This window comes from Anas platyrhynchos, chromosome 16 (assembly GCF_047663525.1).
Source record: "Anas platyrhynchos isolate ZD024472 breed Pekin duck chromosome 16, IASCAAS_PekinDuck_T2T, whole genome shotgun sequence".
NCBI classification, from domain to species: Eukaryota; Metazoa; Chordata; class Aves; order Anseriformes; family Anatidae; genus Anas; species Anas platyrhynchos.
Window position 1 is genome coordinate 1,911,005 of NC_092602.1, and position 27,621 is coordinate 1,938,625.

The following is a 27,621-nucleotide window of genomic DNA, read 5'->3' on the forward strand; positions in this document are numbered from 1 at the left end:
TCCGGTAGATTATCTCTGTGCCTTGCCATTAAGCTTGTTTTGCTACAAATTCGGCTGGTATTTGCTGTGTTCAACCAGCATCGCCCGTGTTGTCTGTTACAGCACCACGTTTATTTCCTGAGAAGCTGCGGGATGGCACATCTGCTTTGTGCCCGCTCAGCCCCTCTAAGCAGGATCAAGGGGAGCGCTAACGCTTGGCTCAATGAAATTGAACCAAAACCCTCCCATTTTAGCGAAGCTGCTGACGGCTCCGGCTGCCTGGTTTCTGGGAAGCAGCAACAGCAACGACATGACTAGTGGGAGCATTCCCAACTGCTTCCAGAATGAAAAAGCAGCATCGGTGGACCTAAAATTAGGCAGAAGACACAATAGTTGGACCCAGGGCACGTGTCTGCTCCTCTGCTCCCGCCCAGAGAACAGGTAGAACATTACTTCTTTGGAAGTGTCTAGCTCCAAGTGCTACAAAGTGAGAAATGTTGGCAGCTTTTGAAGCACGGGAGCAGCAGCTGGCAGAAAGGAGCCCGAGGCACAACACGGCTCCTGTGCAAAGCACCAGTCCCTCGTTTGAGTCACTGCGTGGTGCTGGCATACGAGGATCTGAGGAAACAGCAGAGCCCCGAAGACAAACGGTGCTCGAGTTGAAAGATCTGGAAGGAAGGAAGGAGCAGCAGGGGAGCACCAGCTCCCTCCCTGCTCCCCCCTGAAGAAGAGGTTGCAGAGAAGTGTGACGAGGACAGAGAAAGAACAGCATCGCCCTTCCTCTCCCGCAATTAAAACTGATTGATTACACACTAATACTCAGCCAAAAAGAGAGGCATTTGTGAGGGTGCTCCACACCAAGCTCAGCCATCAGCACAGAAACAGCGAGGGCCAATTTTCGGGAGGTGGAGCAGGAGGGAGCTGCAGCACCCAAGCACTGCAGGAGTGCAGGACACCCTGGCCACGAGCCATCAAGCGTTGACCACAGGGACAGTACCTGGGTGGCATGCAGACCCTGCCACAGGGCAGCCAGCAGGCAGAGGAGGACAGGAACAAAGCTGCACGCTCACACACATCACATTTAGCATCGTATCTAACAGGAGTTGTGCTCCGCTGGCTCTGCAGAAGGACATCCCATCCCGGGGGGCTCAGCAGCACTGCAGCTCAGAAGCTCTGACGCCGAGGCCTGAAGATTGGTGCCCATACACCACGGGAACCTGAGAACAGAGTAACTGACAAGCCATCTTATGAAAATCATTTTTATTTCCTTTTTTTTTTTTCCCTCTTTTTTTTTTTTTTTTGAAGTTCTGATGTTTACAGATATGCTTTTATTTCTGATAGCATAGCTTCGCAGCAGTAAAAATCACAATGCAGCTAGCAGAGCAACTGAGCTACGACCCATAAATACCAGCACAGAAAACAATGGACAACCACCGATATTTCTATACATGAACTATTCTTTTAATGTCACATTTTGACAATTGTAAATGGTCTACAGAACGTATGTGGGCAAAAGGCAATAAGCGAGTCTTTTGAAACACTAGATGTATAATAAACAGCGCATTATCAACATTTACATGATTCACATCAAATTGATGACATCCTAAATGTATTCCTTTTAAAGGATAGAGATTTTTTCAATAAAATATTACAATTTCATTTAATACTCTGGTACAATACTTCATACATTGCAGGAAAAAAAAAATAAATGCAAGGTCTACTCCACCTAGTAAGAGGATCCTTTTTCATTAGTCTTTAGTACTGTAATAAACAAATCACAATAATGTCATAAATAAACAGGCTTGAAATTATTAATTACATGGTTCACTATTTAAAAGGGAAAAATTAAAAAATGAATTTGAAATAATGGAAAACCAAAACCTGACAACACATCCTAGTACCAGCTGTGATTTTTCCCATCCCTACAATCAAAAAGGAAACAGGTTTTATAACTTCGTTAGCCATATCCTGGTTAATTAGGTTTCAGACACATATCTCAAGAGGGAAAAGTAAAGTTTGGTCAGGATTAATAGGAGAACCAATCAGTCCTAACAACAGTTAGCTGAAATTAAAGTGTATGCTATAAAACATTCAGTAAAACAAAGTCAGCAGCAAATTCATGCTGGCATAAATTATTGTGCCTTAGGAGTTGGGTTAAAGTTTCCCTTGTGCTGTAAAGTCTCCTGGACCAGAAGACTTCCACACCACATCCCTTTTCCGTTCCACTGATACAGCAACAGCTTCTAAATCAATGCACAAAATGTCTCTGAAAATCTCCCCAGAAATACATGAAGCTCCAGTATTCACTCATCTCCTCTGAACCAAAGGACATTTCTCTTTCTCACTTCATCCGTCATAAAATCCAACCATTGTTCAAAATAATTTAAGAAATGCTCTAAGAATGATCCCTCTCTTGCTTGTGCATGAAAGGCAGGCAGATTTTATTTCACAAGGTTTACCCTTTGGTATTCAGCAGGGCCCAACACTCCACTAAAAAGAAGCAGAGCATTTATTCACAATCTTTCAGATTCTGCTCCCCTCCCATTGACATTCCTCTGCCGTATGCTCCCCAGGACTAGCACACATTCTGGAGTACGAATACCCTGGCTCCAAGAAAAAAAAAGGAAAAAGTCCTACAGTGGCAGGTTCTAAAGGGCTAACATGAGGTTATAAGAGGCAACGTTTTGTTGGCCATGGAACTGATGAGTGTTGATACAGGTCAATCATTTAAGACACATCACATTAACCAAGTTGGTAACAGAGTTCAGATTCATTCAGGATCCTTCTCGTTTCTCTTGACTTTTCCTTTGACATTTCAGTTGGGCACAGAGTAGCTCCAAACCTGACCCACCTTCCACCTCGCTGTAACGTATGAAGCGTAGAAGTTGGCTAACTCTACACAAAGTTTCAGACAAATACTGAGACTGCTGTCAATTGCTCTATGCAAATCCCAACACTTCTAACTGAGCCCTGTTCAGCAGGATGAAGCTGTAAATAGGGACAGGAAAAGAGGCAGGCCACGTAAAATAGGCATCTCACTACCAGATGGATAGATTTCTCTTTCATCATGACAAGAAATTTTAGATCAAGATAGGGCACAAATATCATGACTAGACTGTAAGGCGATGACACTGAAACACATTATGGTACGCTGGTGACAGGAGTTCCAAAAAAACCCAAAACCTCAAAAGACAAAAAAGGACAATAGGCAAAGTAACAAAAATTCTGCTTAACATTAAAGAAGCACCTTCATTCAGTTCCAAGTGTTCAAATATTTGATTCTGCAAAGCACTCTCAGGAAAAGGTAATGCAATCTCCCACTTAACCTTTCACAAAGCTGCATTAATTACATTCCAGGCTTCAGCATCATTTCACGAGGAAGGCCACCAACACCACGTCATTGGCCCTGCACCCTCGCATACAGCAACTCAACGCAGTGCTCGCCGTCTGCACGTGCTGTAGGAAAATGGCAATAATTCCTTAACTGCCTAAGTCTTCCCCAAAAACATAGGGAGAGACGTTGGTAAGACACCACTGGCACCTAAACCTAGGGACTGATTCTGTCGCTAGTGCACACACGCCGTCCGGGACGGCTCCACAGGGAGCTTCTGCTCCAGGCATAAGACAGAGCAAACCAAGTGAAGAAACCCAATTACCTGGCAGCTTAACGGCAGCTCTTAGTTCTAGAGCCTCTAGAAGAGGGTTTTGTTTCACTGACAACAATCAGAAGTGGTTTCAGATGAACAGGAACGGCAATTTTAATGCAGCTCTGAAAGGCACTTCAGGTAGAACGGTGACAAACTCCTGTCTGATGAAACGAACCGGGACAAGCTGCTGGCCTGGCTGCCCTGTGCAGCTAAGGCAATTGCAGTGGACAGCGAGCTTCCATGCACTGCTTCCCCCACACAACTTCAATTTAGCCACTTACACTATCGTAAGGCCTTCCTAAAGACAAAACCAAACCAAACCAGAAGGCCTAGCAGCTCCCACCTCCCCAGGAGAAAGGGGAAGAGGGTTACCTTAAGGTAAGAGCCTGCGCAGTGGGTGACTTGTTTCACTCTGTTTTTAATGTGCTGTCAAGGTGTTAGCGTGCAGCTTTTAAAATTCCTTTCACTCTACAAGTCCAATCTCCTGCTTAATAGATGAATACAGACAAATTAACAGAGACAGTATCTTCACAAACCACTAGGCCACTGTGCCTTTTGAGAGATACAGTAAATTCCTATTTTGGGTCGAGATCACAATAAAAAGAAACTTCATTTGATGTAAAGGCTACCTTACAAAATTACTCCAAAATAGCCCGTCCAGCCACTCAGCTAAGTTGTAATCAAAGCCATCAGTTACCACAAAAAGCATCTTCATATACTGCTCACCCCTATGAAACTCAGTCTGAGTTTGAAATGTATTAGGACTAGTTTTACCATGTAGCTGATTCTATTCACACTGGTGATCCACTGTTTTCGATCAAGTATTGTTCCCATCAGTATTTTACATGAGTGTAACGGATTTATCCACACCATTGTTCTCCCACCACCCACCCCCAGAAATCCCACAACGGCTCAAATGAAGAAAAAAACACAACACCAAAACCAACTAATAGCCATACTGTGAAACAAAAATACTATTTAAAAAAAAAAAAAAGGCATGGATGAGAGTCCAACAGTTTGCTGGATTCAAAACTGACTCTACAAAGTAGTTGTCTACATTGTAGAAAGGATTTCCTTTTATTTGGAAAATAAGCAATTGTAAATCAGGTATTGGAGAGAAGAGATATAAACAATCTTTAGATGGTCTTAAGTTTTGCCTACTGTTGAAGGATTAAAACCGTAAATTAAAAAGGTACCAAGCCTTCAGAATTCACCATTCATGTGAAGCTTCTTCCATCTCTTTCTTGACCTTTTTAAAAACCATATTCATTTCTGGAAAAGGAGGAGACAAGAAAATACAAACTATTTAGGTCAAAACCAAACAAAAACAACAGCAAAAAAGCACAGTTCATTCTAATTCTAACATTAAACAGAAGTGCTCGCTTTTGACTCAAGAAAGCCATAAACTCAACTGAGAGTCTCAAACCTTGCTCGTAAACTGCATGGTGCTTTGGCATAGAAGATGAGATTGTGCATTTGAGATTGTGAATAAATGGAATAGATGCATGTAGAAGATGAGGTTGTGGACTAAATGGGTGAAGCATACTTACAGTTACCAAGTGGAAAAGGGAAAATAGGATGTCTGAGGTCTTTAAAAGCACAGGGGGAAAAGATGATGAAAGGCTTTAGGTTAGAATCCAGAAGAAGTAAGTGACTACAGAAAGACACCTTAAATTCCAAACTATTCCTTTGCTGTATTCACAGCCCCTTAACTAAGCATCAGAGATCTGCTTAGCTCATAACCAGTACATACTCAATTGTCTGACTGCACAAACCAAACTATAATAGCTACTTAAAACATTACAAAGAGATTCTACAGATTTCTCTTTCAGCAAAAGCAAGGTTTAATTTTACGAGTATGACAACAACAGTACACAAACGTTGATTTTGAAGATTTCACTCTTGGCCAACAGTAGTTTAAAAACTTCACTAAAAGGGCCATCATATTAGATCAGTTTCACTATATTCTTCCAGTATCTGCTCCCACCACACAGGCACAGCAGTAATCTTGCTTAACACATCTTTTACGAGGCTGAGCATTAGATCAAGTGTTCTTTGAATTTCTTTAGATGTGCACAAATCCTTAGCATCACCCAGCAGCAAAGACCACTTATTAATGACATGGAAAGTTCAGACTGTAGCTGCCACTCATCGTACAGAACTCCAGTCTCCTGAACAATAAAGATGTCCAACCTATATCACTGGTGAGTCAGGACACGAGAACAATGAGCAAGCTACCAAGCTAATACTCCGTGTTGTTTTGAATAGGGTAAATATAGACGCACTTGATCAAAATTAGTCTCTGGAATTTAAACTCCTTAAGGGCGGAGGGATTACATGCATCAGAAAGTCTTCTTACAGTTCAGTTTTGCATAAATTTTCTTCAAACCCCACAGCTCCAGGCCGGATAGGCACAGTCCCTCCTGAACATACATACCTGCCTTTGCATGGAAGTCTCTGTACATCTTCTCATCTGAAACTCTTCTGCTGTTGCATCAGCCCCACATTTTCATATACTCTAGCACTATCTTCTCTCATTCTGAAATGAAACAAGTGGTTACAGTCTGAATAATCCTGTTTGAGAGAACCGTGTACACTTAACGCAGCGACAATTTATTTTGCTCAATTTAGCTTAAGGGCAAAGCACAGGGCAACAGACTAAGGGCAGGTTCTGTGGTAACTCATTCAAGATCACTGAAAATTAGTACAGTTCAAAACTAACAACAGAAACTAACTTACTCTGGACACGTTGGGGTTGGGGTACAGGGTGGAAGAGGGCTCTGATCCCCACTTGTCTGGTCCGATAAAGAATATTTAATGTTTGTGTACTCATGACCTTTTCTTTTACTCTTCTGTGAAACAAAACACAGCGAAAAGCCAGCTTTAAATAACTATTAGAAAACAATAATTGAAGGAATAGAGAAATAACTCGCATAACTAACCAAATTTGTGTTTAGAAGGGTTTGTCTGTGAACACAAGAGCTCAGTTCTGTAGATAATGCACACAACACGAATAGGACCTAAAGCTTGGCTTTATTTGTTGAAAAACGGGGCTCTTCAGGTCTTACAATAACATCCCTCTTCCCAGCACCACCTCCAGCAGAACACACCAGCCTTATGAACCAGCAGTCGTACGCAACCTTCGTCTTACTTGGCAGACGAAACCACGTTTCATTCTTTAACAGACAGAACCAGCCAGTGGGCCTCCCACTGACCTTATTTCCATCGCAAAAATGTGGCCAAATGAGTAACAACACTGTTTGTGAGATCTCTAATAAAATAACATCCTGGGCCATTAGATATGATATAAAAAGAACCCAAGCTGTCATTTATATTCAGTAACATATGTTACAAGCTGCAGCCAATTTTGCTGGCATTCATCTAAAGATACCGAAGGCTCCAGCAAGCAAAGCTACAGGAAGACAGAGGATTCTTCTTCTTTGTTTTCAAGGCAAACATCCTCAATGCATACACACTCTTCAACCTACATCTAAATGAAAGCCTTCCTTTAGGATTTTACAGGATGGTGGCTTTTTGTTTGTCTCGTTTTGTTTTTCACACGCTCAAACAAGTACTACAAAACTGACCTGAGTCGATCTCACAACAGAGGCTGTCAGAGCCTCCGCGGAGATCTGGCTGCTGCCTCCCCATTAACAAAGCTCTGCACAGCGTTTTAAGTCGAAGTTTTTCAAGACGGTCTTCTGAAGCTCGCTCAACTTTTTAAGTTATTTTACAGAACTTCTTCCCATCTCAGCCTCCCACCTACTCCTGACAAATCACTTTCAAATAGACCACCAGTCCAGATTAATTGCCTGGAAGGCTAAAATAAGGCACAATATTCTCAATATTCTCAAGCCTAAAACCAGAGCTTGATTTTTTTTTAACCACATGATGAATGGCAGTTCAAGCTATAGATATTTTATACAGTAAAAGCAATTAAAAGGAATTGATCGGTTCTTCTATTACTTAAGCTGATTGGAACAGATAAGCCAAGATAAAGTAGGTATCTGGCTTCTCTTCCTTCAGCTTAATTCACTGCAGCTATCCTTTCTAATTCATAAGAAAAGAAATGTGGTAAGAACTACTTGTTTCCTCGATATAAGAGAATATAAACATTTCCAGGGGAAAATAAATAAATAAAATAAATCCGATTTGCTTTTTTTTCTCCACTTGTAAGCTGACAGGCAATATCTAACACGACGCTTAAGTCTAAGGAACCTCGAGGCTCTCAGCATTGCAATGCCAACAGGGAATGCTGGCAAAGCAGAGAATTTTCTTCTGAATTTAAAAAAATGCAGGCACGTCTGTGAATGGCCACAGCTAAACGTACACAGCCACTTCACCCCAGCTGGCTGCAAGTGCTGCGTGACAAGAGGGACTGTTTGCCTGGACTAGCTAATGCAGCTACCTAGTTCCTTCCTCAGAGCTGGCTTGTGTTCATCCAGCTTGAGAAGCAGACAGGCAGTGCAACCTCATGCTCTTTCCTACATATGTGCCTTAAGTCACTCACCAGTTTTGTTCAGCTTTCAGGTTTTAATGCGTGTTTTACTGTGTTTTACTGTATAGTCAGTGTTGCTTCTGTCTGAAAGTCACTGTCCTGTTTTATTCCTGTGGCTGCCACCAGCCCTTGCAGGTCAAGACTTCATGCATAAAGCAATGCTCAATTTTCAAATCAATAAAATTTTACTCCTGTGCCTCCTGAGCTAGTAATACAACAGAGAATGAAACACAACTAATTCAGCCTGATGACTATAGGAGAAATGCACTGCTCCACTCAATATCAGAATACCATTCAAAACACATTACAGCAATCGAGAAGTTACAGAACTGCTTCGTAAATGGCAGCAGCAGAAAGAGACCGTATTCAAAAGCTGAGGATACAAGGATTGCATAACACCCATGCAGAGGTAGGAGGGAGCTCTAAGGTGCAGTCAGATGACAAAGCCAGGGGGAAAAAAAAAGTACACCTGAGGGAGTTCTTGTTCTTCACTTTGTGTCTAATCAGCATCAGAGCACACAACAGCTGTCCTGGGGAGAAGAATAAAGTCTCTACCCTCTCTGCTGAGTGCATCTACATCACATAGGCAAATGTAAAACAAGCTCTGCCACTCTCCAAAGAAGCCAGAAGCCAAGAGTGCGAAGGCTGAGCTGGCACATTCCACCTCTAAGAGAAGGATTGCATCTCACACCTGGCACTGCACTAACCATGACCATGAAGCTCCCCACACCTGCCTGATCAGCTACATGGGTTTATCTCCTGATCAGCAAGCCAGCTGCAGAAGGAAAGGTAATGAAATTCTGAAAAAAAATGATGAAAATCCCAGATGATCAGAGGTTAGGGTAGAAAGTGAAAGCAACAGGGGGTAGAAAGTGAGTTCTTTATAACAAGACTATGCACTCAGATCCTACAGCCTTTTACAGAAGGTGCAATGGGGTACCTGAACTGGAGGAATGAGGGGAGGTCTCATGTTTATCACCACACATTACAAAGTTCTTCTCATCACACCAAATCACTCTGACTTTTCTTTGGACAATGTCCTGCAGGATCACCAAACTCATTCTTTACAATCTTTTAGTCCAATATACACTGCTTTTATTTTAGTTTTCTAATTCCATCTAACAGTAATTCTTAAGCACAGTGAACTGACGTAGAGGCTACCTTCCATGAACGCAGGTTCCAGACCCAGCATTTTCACTGTGCACTGGTTCCACAGTCAGCAGGCAAGCCTCCAAACGTCACAGGCAGCAAACGAGCAACTCTGCTCCCCGCTCCCATGGTAACACGCTCCTATGTCACATTTTATACTTTGTACTTTTACTTTTTATACTTTAGGACAACTATACCTGCTCCTCTTCAATTCTGCGCTGTAGCGTTTCAATGTAGTGCTGTACTGCCATGTAAATAAATCTGTACTGTGCTTCTGTCTGAACCATTCCTGACCGTTGTGATCTCACCATCTGAATGGTCTTTGGAACGTCAATATCACAGTCCACACCTATGAAAAATCATCATGATGTTAAGAACAATAAAAGAAACTTTGCCTTTGGAGGACAGACTGGTCTGGTCACTTGTTCCAGCAGAACACAGCACAGCTGAGTGACCTTGCAATTGTTTTGGTATGACGCATTGGTGACCTATGTCAATATCCCAGCAGAAAACAAAAGTGGCAGGAAACCTACCTTTTTCTCTGATTATGTCAATAAGAATATCAATCACAATGAAAGTTCCCGTTCGCCCAATTCCAGCACTGTAAAAAGAGAAGAAAAATTAATCACGTTGCTGTTCCTGAACAAACACCAGAACACTTAACCCAAGCTATGAGTCCAAAATTTAAGAAACGTTACATTTCCTACCTATTAACCAACCATGCAGACAGAAGTGACTACAAACCTAACTTTCACAGAAGAGACAAAAGTCATAACAGCAGCTTCTGTATGTTAGGGTTTATTAACAACCTTGAACCAGAAAGCACTACAAGAAGAATTTGCTTTACAAAACAAAAATTCATTTACATGTTGAAAATGAGGAATAATATCTCACTCATAGAAGATGGGATGGGAGACCAGAATTCCCATGAGTCTGCACCTGAAATATATCTAGTCAAGACCGGCACCACCTCATACAACACCAGAAATTCTTATTGACACAGGCATGCACACTCTGAAAGATGTCCTGCTTAGAAGACAACCATCTGATGCCTAACCAGCATACATAATTTCCCGAAAAGTAAAGCACAAACACCTTGGCAGATAAAAGTCTGAAGAGCTCAACAGGAAAGTTGCCTTCCTTTAAAATTTTCAGCTTTTCCCTGCCACCCTTCCCCAACAGAACTCCACTGATGGAGAGGAACAGTGCATCACTGTACCTGCAGTGGACCACTACTGGTCCTGCGTCAGAAATGCTTTCTTGCTTATGGTGCACCTCCTCTAGAAAGTCTAGCACGCCACCAGGGTCACTTGGGACTCCGTGATCAGGCCAAGTTCTGAAGTGGTATTGCCAGACTGTTCTCTCTGTGTTCCCCTGGAAGGAAGATGCCAACATGTGAAAACAAAATCCTTTAAATAAAAACCAGCTAAAAGCATTTACTCGGCAAAGGTGAGTCAGATCAGAAGGTGGCATATCCAACCTCCTGCTCAGCATCCACGACCACAGCTTGTGGATGCTGAGCATATCGTTTGAAATGCTTTAAGTGCTCTTTCTAGTTTCTGGATCCCCATGCAAGCAGTTTCTTCTACTACAATCATCTCCATGAAAGGACAACAAATACTTAGCTGGACTGAAGTGCAATTACTTAAAAGCACTAGATGCTTCTTTCCAGATTTCCTTAAAGCTCTGCAGCCAGGCATCTCGTACCAAAAAGTGCTTAGGTATAAGAACCTTCAGTTAGCCCAAGGACAAAGAGGAAGATGTATGGAGCTAAAGCCGGAGCTTCAAAGAAAGAGGCAGGGCTCAATTTATTAACCTCTTAGTGCTTTTATTGATTGCAGAGAAATACCCTTTCTGCATTTTTTTCCTGATTTGCAACCTAGACTAAAAGGACTGATCTACTGACATACTTACCTGCCCAACTTTAGAAAGCTTAAGCTCTCTTAGCGTGTAATCGTGTGCTGCACTCTCCTTAACGTTCCTAACGCGCATAACGCCATACTCCTTTAGGGAATATTCATCAGGCCAGTACTTGACGCACTTACTCTGCAAGATTTAAAATTAAAAAAAAAGATTAAAAAAAGTAGTCAACAAGAAGAAAGACTGGTTTGTAAACTGGTTAAACAAACACTTTTCTGAAAGCTTTCATTTCTGAATACACAGGAGGCAATTACTAGCACTGAGCAGACAGCTAGCTACCAAGGTGAAGTACATTTGAGGGGAAAATTTATTTTCCCCATAACAAAAGACTGGATTATTTCAAAGAGATGCATGAAACCTCTCCTTTCTGCAGGTTTCGTGATCATCTTAGTACCTGTTTTGCTTTAATAGTTTCAAAGCCCAGGGATTAAAATAAAGTTACTTACACCTCTACCCAGCTAGTGGTTTCAAAATATCAAGTAAGAGATGCTTAAGCACATAATTCCCTATTAGACAAGATGCCTTTTTTTTTTGGTAGTGTATTTTGGTTTGTTTTCTCGTTATTTTTGCCCTTTTTCCCCTGCCTTCTCCAAAAGGGTACAAGCTAAAGAAAAGCTGATGTTCAGTGCACAGCCCTGAACACAAGAGCAGCTGGTACAGCAAGTCCGAACCAGAACACTCAATGTTAAAACAAGCACGACTCTGACAGAAAGGATGCGTGTATTATCAGCCTAATGGACTAATGCGTACAAAACACCACTTCTAATTTGTGAGCATTTGTTTGCTTCTTCTTCAATGCATTGTAAAACACGTTCAGAACCCTGGGCAGATCTGAGACATCTCGCAGTTCCTCACTTTCTTAAGCAAAGTGCTCTTGAAGTCATCTCTGATCCAGAGATTTCTCTCCTTCCTGCATAACTGAAAGCATCTTGGCCTGAGATAAAAAAAGCTTTTATTTTCTATCAGAACTGTTATTTGCAATTCTTGAAGAATTTAAATAGGCACAAAGAAAAAAAAAAAAAAAGGAAAAAATCAATGCATGCAGCACTGATTAAGTAATCAGACATTAAAGTGTTTTATACAGCCAGAGCGCAGTAAGCAGGCTTAGCACAATTTGGAAAGAATCATGGAGAAACTGAAGAACAGCACGGCCCCATTAGTAGGTTATCCAAAATAAAGAGGCATATTCAAGGCAACTCTTCCAATGCAACCCCATAATTTATTTTTCTTATTCCAAGAGAAAGATCTAACAGGAAGGTCACTGGAAAGGGGTAGCTTCTCTCTCCTTCAAAGCACTCTTAGGAAGAAAATACAAATCATGCTCCTTTATAAGGGGTAATGAATGGGAGTTTACTAATCCTATAATAAAATAAAATAAAATAAAATAAAATAAAATAAAATAAAATAAAATAAAATAAAATAAAATAAAATAAAGTAAAATAAAGTAAAATAAAATAAAATAAAATAAAATAAAATAAAATAAAATAAAATAAAATAAAATAAAATAAAATAAAATAAAATAAATCCACTAAATAGATCCTTTGGTTTCTACAGTGATGGCAGCTGTGATACTTAGATGAAGAAGAGAAGTCCAAAAAATCTACAGCTATTTGTCTTCTGCACGTTTACGCAGGGTTTTCTTTTGTGGCAGTGGTAAGGAACTCCTGCAGTTATCAGCCATCCACAGAAAAACATCAGTTGTACTTTCCACATGAACTTTTTTTTTTTTGAAAAGTGACACTAATCTATGAGAGGAGTTTTTCCTTCAGAAACAGATCAATGGTTTAATGAAAAAGGTGGACAATGGTATGTGAAAAAAGGAGAGAAACTGAAAGAAAAAAAAACTATTCAGGAAACATTAAGAAGATCAGGAGCAACATATTCCAAGGATGAAGCTATACTACACAAGGCAGCAAATAAGATGATCTCTGTAATTTAAAGGTAAAAGTGAGGTTCCTGGAATCCACCACCGTAGGAAAAATTCCCTCTTTTAACACAGTAAATATTGCCAGAGCAGTGTGCAAGGTGCTTACAGACCACAGAGGCTGAATAGGCAGCTCTGTTCACGAAGAACAGAGCAGTCAAAGCACCCAAGTTCAGGAACAGAAGTGCTAAATCATCCCTGACTGCGAGGTTCTTAACCTGGTACATTTACAGCCAGAATCGCTAGCTCAGCACACAATGAGAATCTTATCAAATTCAAGCACGGAGAGTAAAGGCAGAAGAAAGAACAACCTTCTAGCACAGTCTAGCAAGTGTGACCTGAATGCTGGGCTATTATACTGCAGTTTCTCGTTAAAAAGCAACATCCTCATATCCTCCAAGTTCATCTTTATTGGAATAAAATCCCACAGTTTGCTTTTTTAATAAAAGTCTACACAAACTTGGTAAGCCAAAATAAATGGCAATGCTTTTTTTTTTTTTTTTAAGAGAAAAAAAAGGGAAAGAAAAAAAGGAAAAAAAAAGAAAAAAATAAATAAAAAAAATAGAAACAGGGAAGAATGCCTGCTTGGCTACAACATCCAGCCTTCCAGTGTCTCATTCCCTGAACAACTTTACAATGCAAAGATTCAGTAGCCAGAATATAATCAGTTAAACCTTACAAAAGGGAAGATCTCCTGGTATGACAGGAGTATACCCTCAGTTCCCACAGGCACCAATAAAAGAGGACACTCAGCACCTTCCAGAAACAGGTCTCCAAAGACTGTGGTGGCACACCAGATTTCAGCATGAGTCAATATAACCAGCTCTGTTCAGTCCCTACTTGCACACAAACGCCATGACCTTTCCTGAGGCCAGTTCAAGATTCTGTTTTTACCTTTCCTCTTTCCACTTCTTTTGTTGTCATAACAATAACTCGAGAATTCTCCTGGAAGACCATCCTCCAAAAATCATTCACTGTATTCTGTAGGCAACCTTGAGTAGCAATGTAGCTTTTTTTTGGCTTTGAGTTGTTGCACTTGGTTTCAAACTCGGGCTAGAGACAAAAACAATTTAACAACCAGTGACAAACGTGATTTTTAGAAGACTAACTTCAATCTAGGAGAGCAAGTTAAAAAGTAGGCATGGGCTGTAGGTAGGAGCATACTTACCATAATAATATTAGCATTGATATAGTCTGAAACAGGTTCATTTGGATCACCGTCATGTAGAACAACTCTGGTGTGATCAACTGGAAGAATACATGCATATATACATACGTTAAGCAGCTGCATCCTACAGCTGTGAACATACAGCTACTTTTAAATACTCAACAGATAGGTACATTTCTTACTGCTACCAGAAATGACTAAATTGTCACATTCTGTAAATTAGTGGCTAGAATACTCAGCTTTTCCTCCTCCTCACTTCCAAGTGTCCAATCCCTAACAACCTGGACCAACACAAGTGTTTATCTAAGTCAACACAAGTGGGCTCAAACGCTGCAGGATTTGCACCATGCAGTGTTGTACCACCAATTAATCCTCTTAAGTCTGAGCATTCCAGTTTGCTGAAAAACAGTTTAGAGATGTGACGCTTTTAAATGAAAGCTGCAGACAAATATTAGGGAATCAAAATATCTGCATGCACCAAGTGCAAATGTTTGAACGGAGATTGGAAATTGTATGGACTAATACTGATAACATAAAAGTGGAAGTTATCATTAAAGAGAAGAGAAAGCGCTCTGATGCTTAATTAACTCTGTATTCACCAGCTTAAAAAAATAAAGCAGAGAAAAGTAGCAGGCTTATATTATAATGAAGGAAATCAGTACTTACAGGGTAATATGTTTTTGTATCTATTTTTGTTTTTGTTTTCTTGACGCTGACCTTCTTTACGACTATAGAGAAGTTTGCATTCTTGCTGCTGTAGAGTCTAAATGAAAACAGCAAAAATAACCGGTTTCAATAAAAGCATAAAAAAGAGGTAGAGGCTGTTTCACCACAATTAAAGTTATCCTTTCCTCACAAAAAGGATGATACTTGATTATAATGCCAATCAGTAGTCAGAGAGAGAGAAAGGGAAGGGGAGGGAGATCCCAGGTTCCTCCAGTAGGTTCCTCCATTCAGACTAAGTACAGCATTGCTTCCAAGGTATGAAAAGACAGTGACAGAAACACAGGAGCATGAATGACAAGGCTTTGAGTTTTACTGAGTTTTCCACTCAATAAATTATATACATCTATGAATACAAAATTTTGTTAAGCCACAAACTATAACCTGAAAGTCTTCACGACATTGTTCTGACCAAGCAGGCTCAAGTTGGTCCGTTGAATTTTTTAGCTGTAAAAACACTGTGCAGAGAGGGCATAACTGTCTAAAAAAAATAAAAGCCCCCAGCCAAGCCCCTGAGCTAGGAAGGCTGTTTCACAGCAGTGCCACAAGAACAGATCCTCCAAGCTGCAGCCAGACCAGCCCAAAATTTCCTACCTGACCCTAGTCAAATCACCAAGGCCAAGGTCCGCGTGGGCACACTACAGCACTTCCAAAGGAAGGTGAGATAAGTAAAGTGCTCAGCACAATGTCAACACACAACACCTGAGGGAAAAACAAAACCAAACAAAAAGCCACCAGTGCAAAACAAACCTTGCCCAGCCCTTCCCACGTTACCGTGCTAGGGGATGGGGAGGTGTTAGGTAACTCCAAACGTGCTTATCCATAAATCATCCTCGGGCAGAAACAATAAATCTGCACGGGGATTTCTCCTGTTGGCAAGGCCCCAATTTCTCAGCGTCTGGTTCACAATTAATAACGACAAGGACAACAGCACTTCCAGACTTCATAAGCGTTGCTTAGGAGCAAATCCATATCCTTGCAAGGAAGCTGGAGGGACCAGAATCTCAATGCTTTTGTTCCAAGTTTTAATCCCTAAAGCAGTACCGGCCTGACTAGAAGAAACACTCAGGCTTTGGAAGCTGCTCCCTTTTCTAATACCACCCTTAATACTCCTTCAGAGATTGCTCTTACTTTAGAGCTTGAGCATTTCAGGCACATTTGCTCACTCCTATTTCAGTCTCTGCAATTGTTACTGCCTCACTTGGTGACCTTGGACAATTAGGCTCATCCTAAAGCCAGGGAACCAAAGGACAAAAGCAATACAGCAGAGCTGTGGGGTTTTGTGTTTGTGAAGCACAGACAGAAAGCACGCTCCCATCAAGTGTGCTCGCTGCTCCCAGCGATGGGTGAACCAGCACTTTGCAGCAAGCTCACCTCCTGCCACACTGCAGGTCTTTCAAGTGCCATCATCACAGAGCACCTTTAGAGAATAACACTTCTGAGTCTCGGCCAGGTGGAACACCAAGCAAAAGAACCAAAAGCTGAACTTTGCCAGCAGGTTAAAAAGTGGAAACAATTAAGTGTGTTGAAACTAACTTCAAACATCCTCACTTCATACAGTTAATGATTACTGCTGTGAGCATCCCAGAGGAGAGATCCATGAGCAGCAGAGACTGTAACAAGCCCCTTACGAGATGTAAACAATGCAGCAACAAATCCAAAACACAAGTCCTCAAATTCACTCCACCAGCCAAGCACTAAGCTCACCACACAGTCATTTTCCAGAAGCAAAAGTGTTACAAAGACTGTCAACATTTCTGCCTGGTGGGTAACAGCACGAGGCACATTCTTCAATATGCCTAAAGACAAGTAATTTAGAGGCACCATCTGGGCTGCCAAATGATAAACAGGCCATGCAGAGATCCACGGACAGCCTGGAGTTTGCCCCCTGCCTCCTCCCACTAAGGCCGACAGTCACAGCTTACCTGAGGAGAATGAGAAAGCACGACATTAACACTGCTGGGAGATTGCTTCGTCACCAGAACCACCACAAAACAAGGTGGAAAAAAAATAAGGTTTAGGGCTGACCTCACTAACAGCAGTGAAAAGGAGAGAGAGGTGGAATATCTCAGTAAAAAAAATTCATTTACTTTTTCCCTAAGACTTCAGGCTTGCTAGCAAATACTTTTGTTCAGGGAAGTTGTGGGACAGGAAAACACCTTGCTTCTAAGAACCATAATGGATAAATCCATTACAAGTTTATTCCACAAAGGCCAGAGGTCAGCAAAGAAGTCATACGTGTCAAGTAATAGCCCAGTCATTTTGACAAATCAACGATCCGTTCCTAAACGCACCGTACAAGAGCGCTTCCCTCAAGAAAACAACATTGACTCTCAGTCTCTGGTGGGCCAGCACCAATTACAAGCAGGGCAAGCCAAGCAGGGATACTTTCTCCTTTTCATGCCCTCTAAATACAAGTAAGGTGTGCTTGGAGTCTAAGGAAACTAACAGCAACACAGCTTGGCTAACTTGGAAATGGCTGTTCAGGCTAAACAACACCACGATCACAGAACAATGTATGTTAATTGCCATGAGAGGACAAAGCACACCACTAAGCAGCCTTACCAAAAAGCAATTAACTCCCAAATGCAGGTTCTAGCCAGCAGAGCAGGGGGGGGGCAAGCTTCCTGATGTGCAGGCCCCATGCCCAAGTTCATGTGTTGAATTCTGACAGAGACAACTCAGGGTTGAGGCCAGGTCAGCTCCCTGAGAGGTTCACAAGTCACAGATGAGAGCTGTTCGTGATTTTCAGCCCTGCCTGCCATGACCTCAACTATTATATTCTACCCACACTTACAGAGGAATTTGTTACCTCTTTTTTTTCCAACTCTCACCAATGGTCTCAGAGCGTAGTCCCTACAGAAAACAAGAGCAGACTGGAGCGCGTGGAGCTAATGAATGTGTCTGGACAAAAAGTGTTTCATCAAAATAGCGCTTTGCAAATCCATCACTTTCTGAGAAGTTTCTTAAAATAGCATTACAAAGCCAAAAGCAGCCTCTGTGACAGAAATCTTAGATCACAGGACTTTCCAGTTTCCTGTTGCCATCTGCTGGTGGAGTCCCACAATCCACTATGGGGGTGTAGGAGATAGAGAGAAGTGAGCTCCTTATATTTAAGCCACGTGTAAAGCTTTTGGCTATGACCATCACGTGCGTGCAGTTAAGTCACTCCAGTTGTCAGCAAAGGGTTAGGACCTAGGCTGGACTCGAGTAGCTTGGAATACACTATGCAGCATCCACACTTAATTTTCTCTACTTGCGAAATTACCAGTTTCAGCTGTATTTGCTCTCAAATCTGGAGTAACTCCCTGAAATCACGAGGACTTCATTCAAAGGAGGGAAGGCTGGGCCAGCACAGCTATGGTACACACACGAGGGGTATGAGGAAAAGAGAGAAGAAAAGGAAGTGCTACTTACAGGGATGGAAATCAAATTTCTGGAGAAAACAAAACAAAAATAAATCTCCAAGAGCCCAAGGAATATAGATAATCAATGCTGCTTCACCTCAGAGCTTGTTTGTGAGGATACTGCTACTGTACTGGGACCTGTGTCGCCAAGAAAAACACGGACTAGGAATCAGGCCTTTGCCTCTACAAATATAAATCCAGCCTACAAGCCTCCTCCAGTGCACGAGGAGAAAAGGAACCCAGGAATGAGTCCAATTAATTGTCCTGGTGGGCCAGGTCTGTTGCCAGCTGTAGTAAGGCTCCCTCTGATGGGGAAGATACACAGGAGGGACTGTGCTTAGGTATTGAATGAACATCCTGAAGAATGTAATTACCTCTCAGGAAAAAGGTCAAATATTTCAATCTTTTTATTAGCAGACACAGGAGTGGAACTGGTAAGTTTTAAGATAAAATCTACCCGACATAGGAGAAGGGAGCGAGAACAGGGATCTGAAGTGATGGAGACAAGCTAATGTCAGGAAGGCAGTAATAGACCTCTTTTAAGTAGCACAGATTTTTGATAACATAACATTTGAAATGTAATGAAGTACCTCAAATTCTTCCCAGAAGCCCTGCTTGACTTTATCTGTAGTCTCTGCTAGCTTGCTTAGCTCTCGCACTCTGCTTTCAATCTCTGCAGCGTTAATACGGGTGGTATTCAGAGGCTAAGAAAGACACAAAATATTAAACAGAGGTGTAACAGTGATATAGAAGATAGTTAAACACAAATCCTCTTTGTTAAGTATATTTTATATAGGCAATTCTAGGATCCAGGCATCTATTTGGACTTTGGGACTTTACCATTCACACACTGAAGGGCAGGGAGGGTAGAGAGGAAAGGGACAGGGAACAAATGTTTTTAGATAAAGTCTCATGGTTGTTCTTCAGTACCTTAAGTTGTCTCATTCCTGGACTAGTCTTGTGATCCCTATGGACTATAATGAAGCCAAGGAAAGTTCTCCTCGCATCACAAACATGAGCCTGCCACTGGCACATAAAAACTATTCCAGCTTAGACTTAAGTGACCGAATTTGTCATCCAGTTTCATGAAGTTTCATTCTTCATTTTCACAAAAAAAAAAAAACTTCTCTTCCCAAACAACATATGCTGAAACTAACAATTTTTTTTGCTGCAAAATTTATTATTTTTCTCCATTCACTCACCTGCTTGAGTTGCAATACTGTGCCCAAAGTTTCTACCATAGGGTTCTTCTTATAATGCTCCACTAGGTCGGTCAGAGAGTCAAATTTCTCCCCTCCACCAACATCGTATTTTAGATCCTTGAAAGACAGATGCTCAGTCGTCAAAATAAACGCACTTCATCATATGAAGTCTACACTGACATCATCTTTAGGCTATGCAGTATTAGAGAAATTCTCTTTAAAAACACACAAAGAAAAGTCTAATAAGACCTTTCTGCTAATGGCTGGTAAACAAGAAGCACACACATACACTAAGGAGGACAGCATCCTTTGTGTTGCCTAACTGAAGTCACTTTGTCTGCCTTTCCAGGAGAAAAGACTCCTCCTGATCCGAGGCTCAGTCAGCTCAAGCAGGCTACCTGAGCTACTATGGGATTAGAATCCGGGGGACAGCTTTGGAAATCAATTCACATTATGATTCAGTCCTGAAAGGCAAGCATTAACTGCCACCGTGCTTATTTTGGTGAAGCGATTCTGTTTTTTGTTAATGTCATGAATGCTACTGGCAGTTAACTGCAAAGCAAAGAAGTTTTCTTGAAAGGTTAGCATAAATACAAAACTCAACAATTAAATGTCAAGGTTCTTTGTCCAAGGAATAGTTTACTTTGCCTTAATGCAGAACGGGGCAGCCTCGGTAAGGCACACAACCTGATGTTTTATGGTCTCTCTTATGCTCAGGTTCTACAAAACACATCTGTTTCCATTTGTCAATTGTTATACAATTAAAACAAAAAGTCACAAATTTGAACATTTAATATGTTCAAATGGGCATGTCTGAAAATACCAAGACCCTAACTCAGTAATATTTAAATGAATATTTTAATGAACCACCCTATATTAAATTCAGGCCTTAGATTTAAAAGCGTTCCTTAGATTAAATACTCAAATTTGCCTACAGGATATTGATCATTCTCAGATGAGGCATTATAAAATGACAGGGGAAACAGATGGACTCGAATAGATCTCTGTTTGTCCAATTACCCCTATTTTTATACAATCTATACAGGAGACTGCAACTCCTTTAAGAAGGCTCACGAACATGAAAAGCTCCATCAGCAAAGGATTTAAGACAGACTTCTGATGCAATCAAAAGCAAATCCATGAAAAGGTACTTGACAGCACAGTGTAGTACAACACGATCCAGCCAGGCAAGCAGTCAAAAAAAATAACACTGCTATATTTCTTTAGCTATCGAATTAGTCAATACAATCAAACAGATGATACGTATAGCACATAGAGTACCAAGGGAAAAAGGGAAAATACATTTTGGTCTCTATGGAAGTGTAGAACGGCCCTCCTGTTAGCATAAACCCACTGCCCATGGAAATAGTGCAGTTAAAGAAGCTCCTGCTTCATCATACCTGGCAGTGAATCATGACGTGTGTCACTTTAGATTTCCCGTCGTTACTCTCTCCTTTATCATCTCCTGTCCGGACAGAAAGAACAAAGTCCCCAGGGTGGCTTTGACTCTCACGCACAAGAAAGCTTCCATGTTTTCCTTTTTCTGTTAAGAGTTTTTCAGCTTCTCTTCCAGAGAGATGCCCATGAAACCACCTTTAAAGAAAGTAACACACAGACAGGTACCCTGCTTGTTATTCCATCGCTGAATCCACTGGGTCTAAATACTTATTACAAAGTGAAACACTTACACTGAATTTTATACTGAACAACAGTGTCCAGCTCTAAAGAAAGCCTTAAAATTTATAAAAAGAACCCTAACTCTTGGAAGCATACATGTACATATACACGAGTGATTACAAAGCACTTCAAAGGAGGCACTTCCACAAGCACTGAAATTTGCATTTCATGCAAGCTTCAAACAAAGCTTTGATTTGGATCCCCTACAACAGTCCAAATGGATTCCCTGGTGCCCAATAAATGTGAGCTTACACAGCAACCTTTTCCTCAGTCAAGGCATTTACTCGTTCTATTTCCTTCATAAGGACATGCTTTCCCAATAAACCCATGGGAATTTAGTATTTTTTAGACCCTACCCTTCCATCTCATTAGGAACTGGGCAGGATAACCACATAATTCTATTTTTTTTTTCAAGAAACATGGCCGAAAATGCAATAATTCACCCCACTACCACTGTTTAATATTTTTCCTTGTGTTTTTTTTTTTCCAATTCTGACATCTACTGGCCACAGAGGTTTATTTCTGACATGCACAGACTTCTTCAGTATGTCAAAAGCCTCATTCTCCTTATGAGCCATGCTCCTAAAACCATGAGTTTGAGCAAGTTGAATATTTGCATGCTGTTCACTTTCCTAAACTTATGCTCACTGCTGGAAAAAAGGGTGTATAAAATTACATCCAGAAATATTATTGCAAGGAATTCCAAGGCATAATGACTTCAGGAAGCACTTAGAAAATTTCTGTAAGAAAAACTTTCTCCCAGTAAAAATCAAGGCAACTTTGTCTTCCTCTTCTAGGGGATTACTTTCAGCATGATAGTGGCTACTCTTCCACCAAATGGAAGCCAGCCCTAAGGGGACAACATGCACTTATGAAGAAGCGCAGGGATCCCGAGGTTTCCACCACTATTTCTGACCTTTCCGATGTAGGATCAGCACAGTTCAGGGGATACTTCAGCTCTATAACGTCTCCGTTCTTTTCTTTGAGCTGCCCATGGTGTTCCATGTAATACTGCACTAACTCAGCCAACGTAGCAAACTTCTCTCCTCCGTAGAGGTCATAGTAGTCTCCTGTGTTCTGGATCTTGATGTGGGTGACAGCTCCAGTTCGTCTAACGTTTGAAAGAAAGGAAGAAAGAAGCCATACAAATCAGCTGATTCCCAATCAATCATTTATGGTTTTGTTGTCCCAGTTGGAGCAATCTAGACTTACATTTGTATCGCTTTCCACCTGAAATATTGCACAATAGCTAACCTAGTGCAGCTCTGAAGTGTACTTCAGCCACACATCAGAGGCTTGCAAGAAGGGGAAGTGGCTGTCCAAGAAAAAAAAAATATTAATTCTATAACAAAGGGATTCTCCAGCCCAATATAGCTCTGTGGTTCCATGGTATGCAACAGGAATCCCTCAGACCCCCAAGAACTGCACGCACAAGCACAAGGGGTGGAGGGGTAGGGAAAGGACTCAGCCTTCTCAAGACATCCATCAGAGCTTGTTTCCTACTTTTGCTAGGATTTCACACCCATTTCTAGGATCTCTCCTTTACCAAACAGCTGCCTTTGCCTGATGAGGGCCGTTTGCTCCCTGAGTCCCTAGTATTCACGAAGAGCAGCTCTCTCATCTGTTAAATGGGGCCCGTTATGTCAAAGGTATCCAAGCAGCACCATTCTTATCACCAAGCCTCCTTTTCCTTTTTCCTTCACCTCCTTCCTCTGCCCTCCTTTCTTTGCCCCTACCCCTGTACAGGGTGTCAGTAGGACAAGCGTTACAAAGGATCTATTTTGGAAGCTGAAACAGCATGGCAGTTGCCATTAAAGACTTGCTGACTTTTCCTAGAGGAAAAAAGTCAGAGCAGCATTTCCTTGCAGGTGTTTGATCAGTAATTCAGATAAACTCTGCTACTTTTCTATGGTTATCAAGTAGATTTTTAAAGGGCATAAAGGAATGCAATTATCAATTTACTTCGGCTTCCCTGATACTTTTCCAGCTCTCTGCAATATTTGTATCCCCAAGTTGGTAAAGGTATTTGGGAACTTCTTCAGGGAAAACAGAGGGGTTTAGGGGAAAGAGAGAAAAAAAAAAAGTAACAACAAACTAAAAAGTGATCTGTGCATTATTTCGTCTCTTACAGTTCATTTGTGACCCCTTCCCAGAATAATAGCATCAAATGTACACCCATACTCAGTTGAGGAGGAAGACAGAAGATGCTGAAACGTACCTCACAGAGAGCGTAAAGTCTCCTGGGTTACTTTTGCTGGGCCGTGCCAAAAAACTGCCATCAACTCCTCTTGTTAACAGTAGGTTTTCTGCCTCCACCCCAGTAATATTCGGATGAAACCATCTATATGAGGTTAAAAATACAGAGAACAAATAAGTAAATAGAAGAGCTGGGTTTTGAAGTTAATTTATACGTCAGGACTAAACAGAACAATACAACAGGTTCAGAAACAGTATTGAATTCTGCTCCTAAACTGGTAAGAAATTCTTAGTAATAGGTATAAATCATTCTTTTCATATTATATTGCAATTTTACATACTGGTAAGCAATTATTTGCAAGTCAAAGAGCTACAGCTACGCATATTCAGATGGCTTAGACTACAACGATATCAGAGAGGTGCGCAGTACAGTCAGGGACCACAAGTCACACGTTGTCCTTACTCCTGGAAGGCAGAACACTCAAAGACACCGAAAGGCAATCAGGAAAAATATTTAAAACGAAACACCGGACAACATTTTAAAGGTTAAAAATTAAACAAGACCTCATCCTTCAGTGCACAGGTTGAGTACCGACCGACAGGGGTCAAAAGGAACAACGATTTGGTTGCCCAGCCTTCTTCCACCTTCCTCAGGGGAACAAGGTGCCAGACCCAAAGCCACTGCTCTGCCTTCCAAACACCATGGAGACTTGTCCAGCCCGAACATGCCGCGCTTAAATAAAGGCACTGAGGAATCTCGTATCGATATTCACCACCCACAGGCAGCCTAATGAGTGACTAATATAGTGCCCGGCCAGAGGAGGGCTGTATATGGTCTATAGCCAAGAAGCTGTGTCCCCACCTATGGCATCAGCTTTTGAGACTTATTCTTAGCCATTCGGTTAACGCATCTGCGTTTCCTCTTAGCTATACGTGAGGAATTTTGTTGCACTCCTGCAGCTCCGAGCTACACCTGCGCTCCGGATGAAAGGACTTTTTAATGAGGCACCATTTCAGGCGACAAACCTAAAAACAAAACAGAAATCACCACGCAGCCCGGGAACAGAGGATGCAGCAGCTCAGAACTGTCCTCGTGGTTTTGTCAGGCTTTTATCGGGAAATTAAACGATCTCCTTTATCCTTCAGCACTGCTGTGAACCAGGCACTGCGCAGGGCACAAACAAAAACGCACTTCTGTATCTGCAAAGAGCACGGCGACTCCTCTTTGTGCGCCGGGTCCTTTCTTTCTCTGAAGTAGAGCAGAAGATGAGGGCGAAAAGGCTCCGCAGCCAGCCTCCTTCCAGTTGTAGAAGCGCTCCATCTCCCCCAAAATCGCACAGCTTTTCTAATCACTCCTGATCCAGCCAACGTTTCACAGCAAATTGCTGTAGCAGCAAAACACGCGAGTGCCTCTCTAAATTTAGGGTTCTGCCTTCATGACTTCAATGGGTTCAGCAATTCCTCCTGCGCTGAAGGTGACAATATTCTACCAAGCCCCAACCCAGCCTACTCCATCCAGGCACAGCTTCCGTGCAAGCACGCTGGTAAGTCTCAGAGGTTCTAGAACATTCAAACCTCTAGCAAGTCATTCAAATGGGAATTTGGATTACCTGTGCACCAATTTCATTTCAAAACTAAACGATCCCTCTCGTTCATCTTGCCTTTTTCTCATTAAAGATATCCTGCTTGCACTAAGAAAATCTAGTGAATACCACCGTATCTCTAAGAAAACCAAACCTATGCACCATGGCTCTTGAAAAGAATATATGAAAAAATACTTCCACGTTATTAAAGCAAATGAGAACGAATCAGTTAAGTAATCCTACATTTATCTAATGACTATTTCAAGGTCCAGAAAAGTTGTTTTCACACGGTATCACAAGAGAAACCGTGCAAGCAACAGCACCTAGCACGAACTGACCATTAAGTAATGTATTTTAGAATACAACAGTTGGACTCAAAGAGCTGATAACCTATTTGCCACGCTTCCAGCCCCAGAATTTTACTTCCATTAGGGAAAAACACCAACAAAGGCAAGAGAATATTTTGAACAGTCATTTTAAATGCACACAGGATTCAAGAGACACCTCCGTGTGTTTTTAAATTTACATCCAAAATTGCATAAACACGAAGAGGAGAAATTACTGGAATCTACCTTACAGATTTATTCTGCTGTGACAATTCATGAAGCTCAATTAATTTATCTTCTGTCTCTCACCCTAAACCTTTGTGCACCTGGAAGTAACTGCACACAAGCTGCTCAAAACATTAAATAACTGAAAAATCGTAACTTGATAAACAGAAGGGACTAAAAGCAACTTGTGCTTAAAAGATAGGTTAAAACCCTGAGGCTGTTTAACAAAAACGTCACCCCACACACAGATGCTCCTGCCCAAGGTGGCAAAAAGTTACGAAGTGCAGCAAAAGGAAAGCTACATCTGGGTGAGCGAGGCGCTTACTGCACTTTATGTAACTTTTGTTCTGATGGCAACTTGTTCCCCTGCTCTCTCATCCTTGTATTTTTGGCTTTGAGTAGGAAGATGCATTTGTCAGCCACCCCAAATAGAAAAATGGGGGTGTTAGCGATCTCGGTTAAACGGTTCCGGCCCGGCGATCAAGATCCCTCCATTGAAGTCCTGCCATCACATGTGTGCTTTTGAACCTCGGTGGCCGCATCCCCTCCAAAGCTGGCAGAGCGAGCAAGGGGGCTGCGGGCACAGATCCCGGTAACACAACCCCCACGGGGGACCTTCTCTCACGCTTCCTTTTATAGGGATGGAATGCATTTCAGCCTCTTCTTTTCTTCTTTCCTTCTTCAACCTCTATTGCGAGCAGGTGCAGAGGCTATCCCAAGCAAAGGCCACCCCTGCTAAGAAGCACGATGAAGAAAGCAACACGCACACGCGATCCCATGCTCTGATTAAACCGAGTGCCCTCGCTGTGCAGGGCATGCTCCCCGCAGCAGCTCTGGTGGGGGGCGTTCAGCAGCACACCCAAGTCCCTGATGAGCTTACAGCGAGACTGAAATACTGGCAGAAAAGCTAAAATAGCCGGGGTCTCACTTACAAAAGCACAGGGGCATCGGCTAAGCAAGGAACCTTTTGCTGAAAGCCTTGACGTGGTTGAAAACGCAGCCTTGCGACTTTTTTATTATTATTTAGCAAGGGTGCATTTCGCACAGCCAGGGAAAGCTCAGCAGAATCGGTGTTTTATAAGTGCCAACAGGCTGCTCCCAGCACACCGAAGAGGCCAAGAAAAGGAGAAGATCAATTCGTTTTTCCATGCCACGACAGGGCTTTGCCAAGCACCTCCACAGCAGGGGCGATGAGAGCGGTGCTGGGCCTCAGCTGTCACCGCCGCAGCGCCACGGAGGTGGGGAGCGGCGCTTTAATTACCCCTATTTTTAGGCTCCTCGCTTTATAACCTTAATAATTTCTCGGCCTGGCTTACCAATTAAAATCTGAGCTCCCGAGCATCGCCCCTGGCCTCCAGACGGCTGGAGGGGGGGGGTCCCATAGGGATGCAGCCGGTGTGTGAGGGGGGCACGACCCCCAAAACACCCCGAGGTGTTGCTGTGGGACCCCAGCCCTCACCCTGACCGCCCGTGGGCTGCAAACCAACCCCCCCCAGCACAACCCCGCCACATCACGGGTCCAAAGGGCCCCAGAAGGGTGCCGGGGCCCGAGCCCTGTCCCCACAGGGGGCTCCCCAAAACCCCAGCCCCTGAGGAGGCCTGAGGGGAGCCCCCGACATCGCGGGCCGGGTTTTTCCCCTCAAACCGCCCCCCTCACGGCCAGCATCGCCCCCACCCCTATACCTCAGCGTGAGGAGGGTACAACGGGACCTCGACACCCCCAAAAAAAAAAACAAAAAACCCAAAAAGCCCCCAAAAAAAGCCCCCCGCTCACCTCCGCGATGTCATGGTGCCCGCCGGGAGCCGGGGCCGCGGCCTCTCCCCCTCCCTGCTTCTCACATCGACCCCTCCCCGGGTGCCCCCCCCCCTTCCTCACGCCCCTTCCCCGGGGTCTCCCCTCGTTGTTTTTTTCTCCCCCCCCCCCCCTTTTTTTTTTTCCCCCCTTCTCGACCGCCGGCGGCCTCAGGCCCCGCACAGCGCGGCGCGGCCCGCCCTGC

General features: G+C 42.5%; 1 protein-coding gene across 2 annotated transcripts; it reads right to left on the reverse strand.

The window, feature by feature from the left end:
* Positions 1–1,416: 1,416 nt before the first annotated feature.
* On the reverse strand, positions 1,417–27,621 carry PTPN11 (protein tyrosine phosphatase non-receptor type 11). Of its 2 annotated transcripts, none has more exons than XM_038187295.2 (16): positions 27,399–27,621; positions 23,513–23,635; positions 22,211–22,405; positions 21,018–21,210; positions 19,618–19,734; positions 19,006–19,119; positions 14,952–15,048; positions 14,286–14,365; positions 14,012–14,170; positions 11,188–11,319; positions 10,493–10,647; positions 9,807–9,874; positions 9,471–9,622; positions 6,366–6,478; positions 6,064–6,165; positions 1,417–4,898 (listed from the first exon to the last, which is right to left on the reverse strand). In XM_038187295.2, the coding sequence occupies exons 1-15, from the start codon at positions 27,410–27,412 to the stop codon at positions 6,096–6,098; spliced, it is 1,782 nt and encodes a 593-aa protein (XP_038043223.1). In that variant the 5' UTR covers positions 27,413–27,621; the 3' UTR covers positions 1,417–4,898; positions 6,064–6,095. The 2 variants fall into 2 exon arrangements, with proteins under 2 accessions (XP_038043223.1, XP_038043224.1); XM_038187296.2 differs by lacking the exon at positions 27,399–27,621 and adding an exon at positions 24,055–24,075.

Bases quoted from the DNA above. Each gene is read 5' to 3' on its own strand.
- PTPN11 (XM_038187295.2), bottom strand. The intron at 19,735-21,017 runs GTATGATGAAGC...CTGTCTTTCAAG, and splicing joins ACGTCATGATTCACTGCCAG to GATCTAAAATACGATGTTGG. The intron at 6,479-9,470 runs GTATAGTTGTCC...TTTGTTTCACAG, and splicing joins GCAGAATTGAAGAGGAGCAG to AAGAGTAAAAGAAAAGGTCA.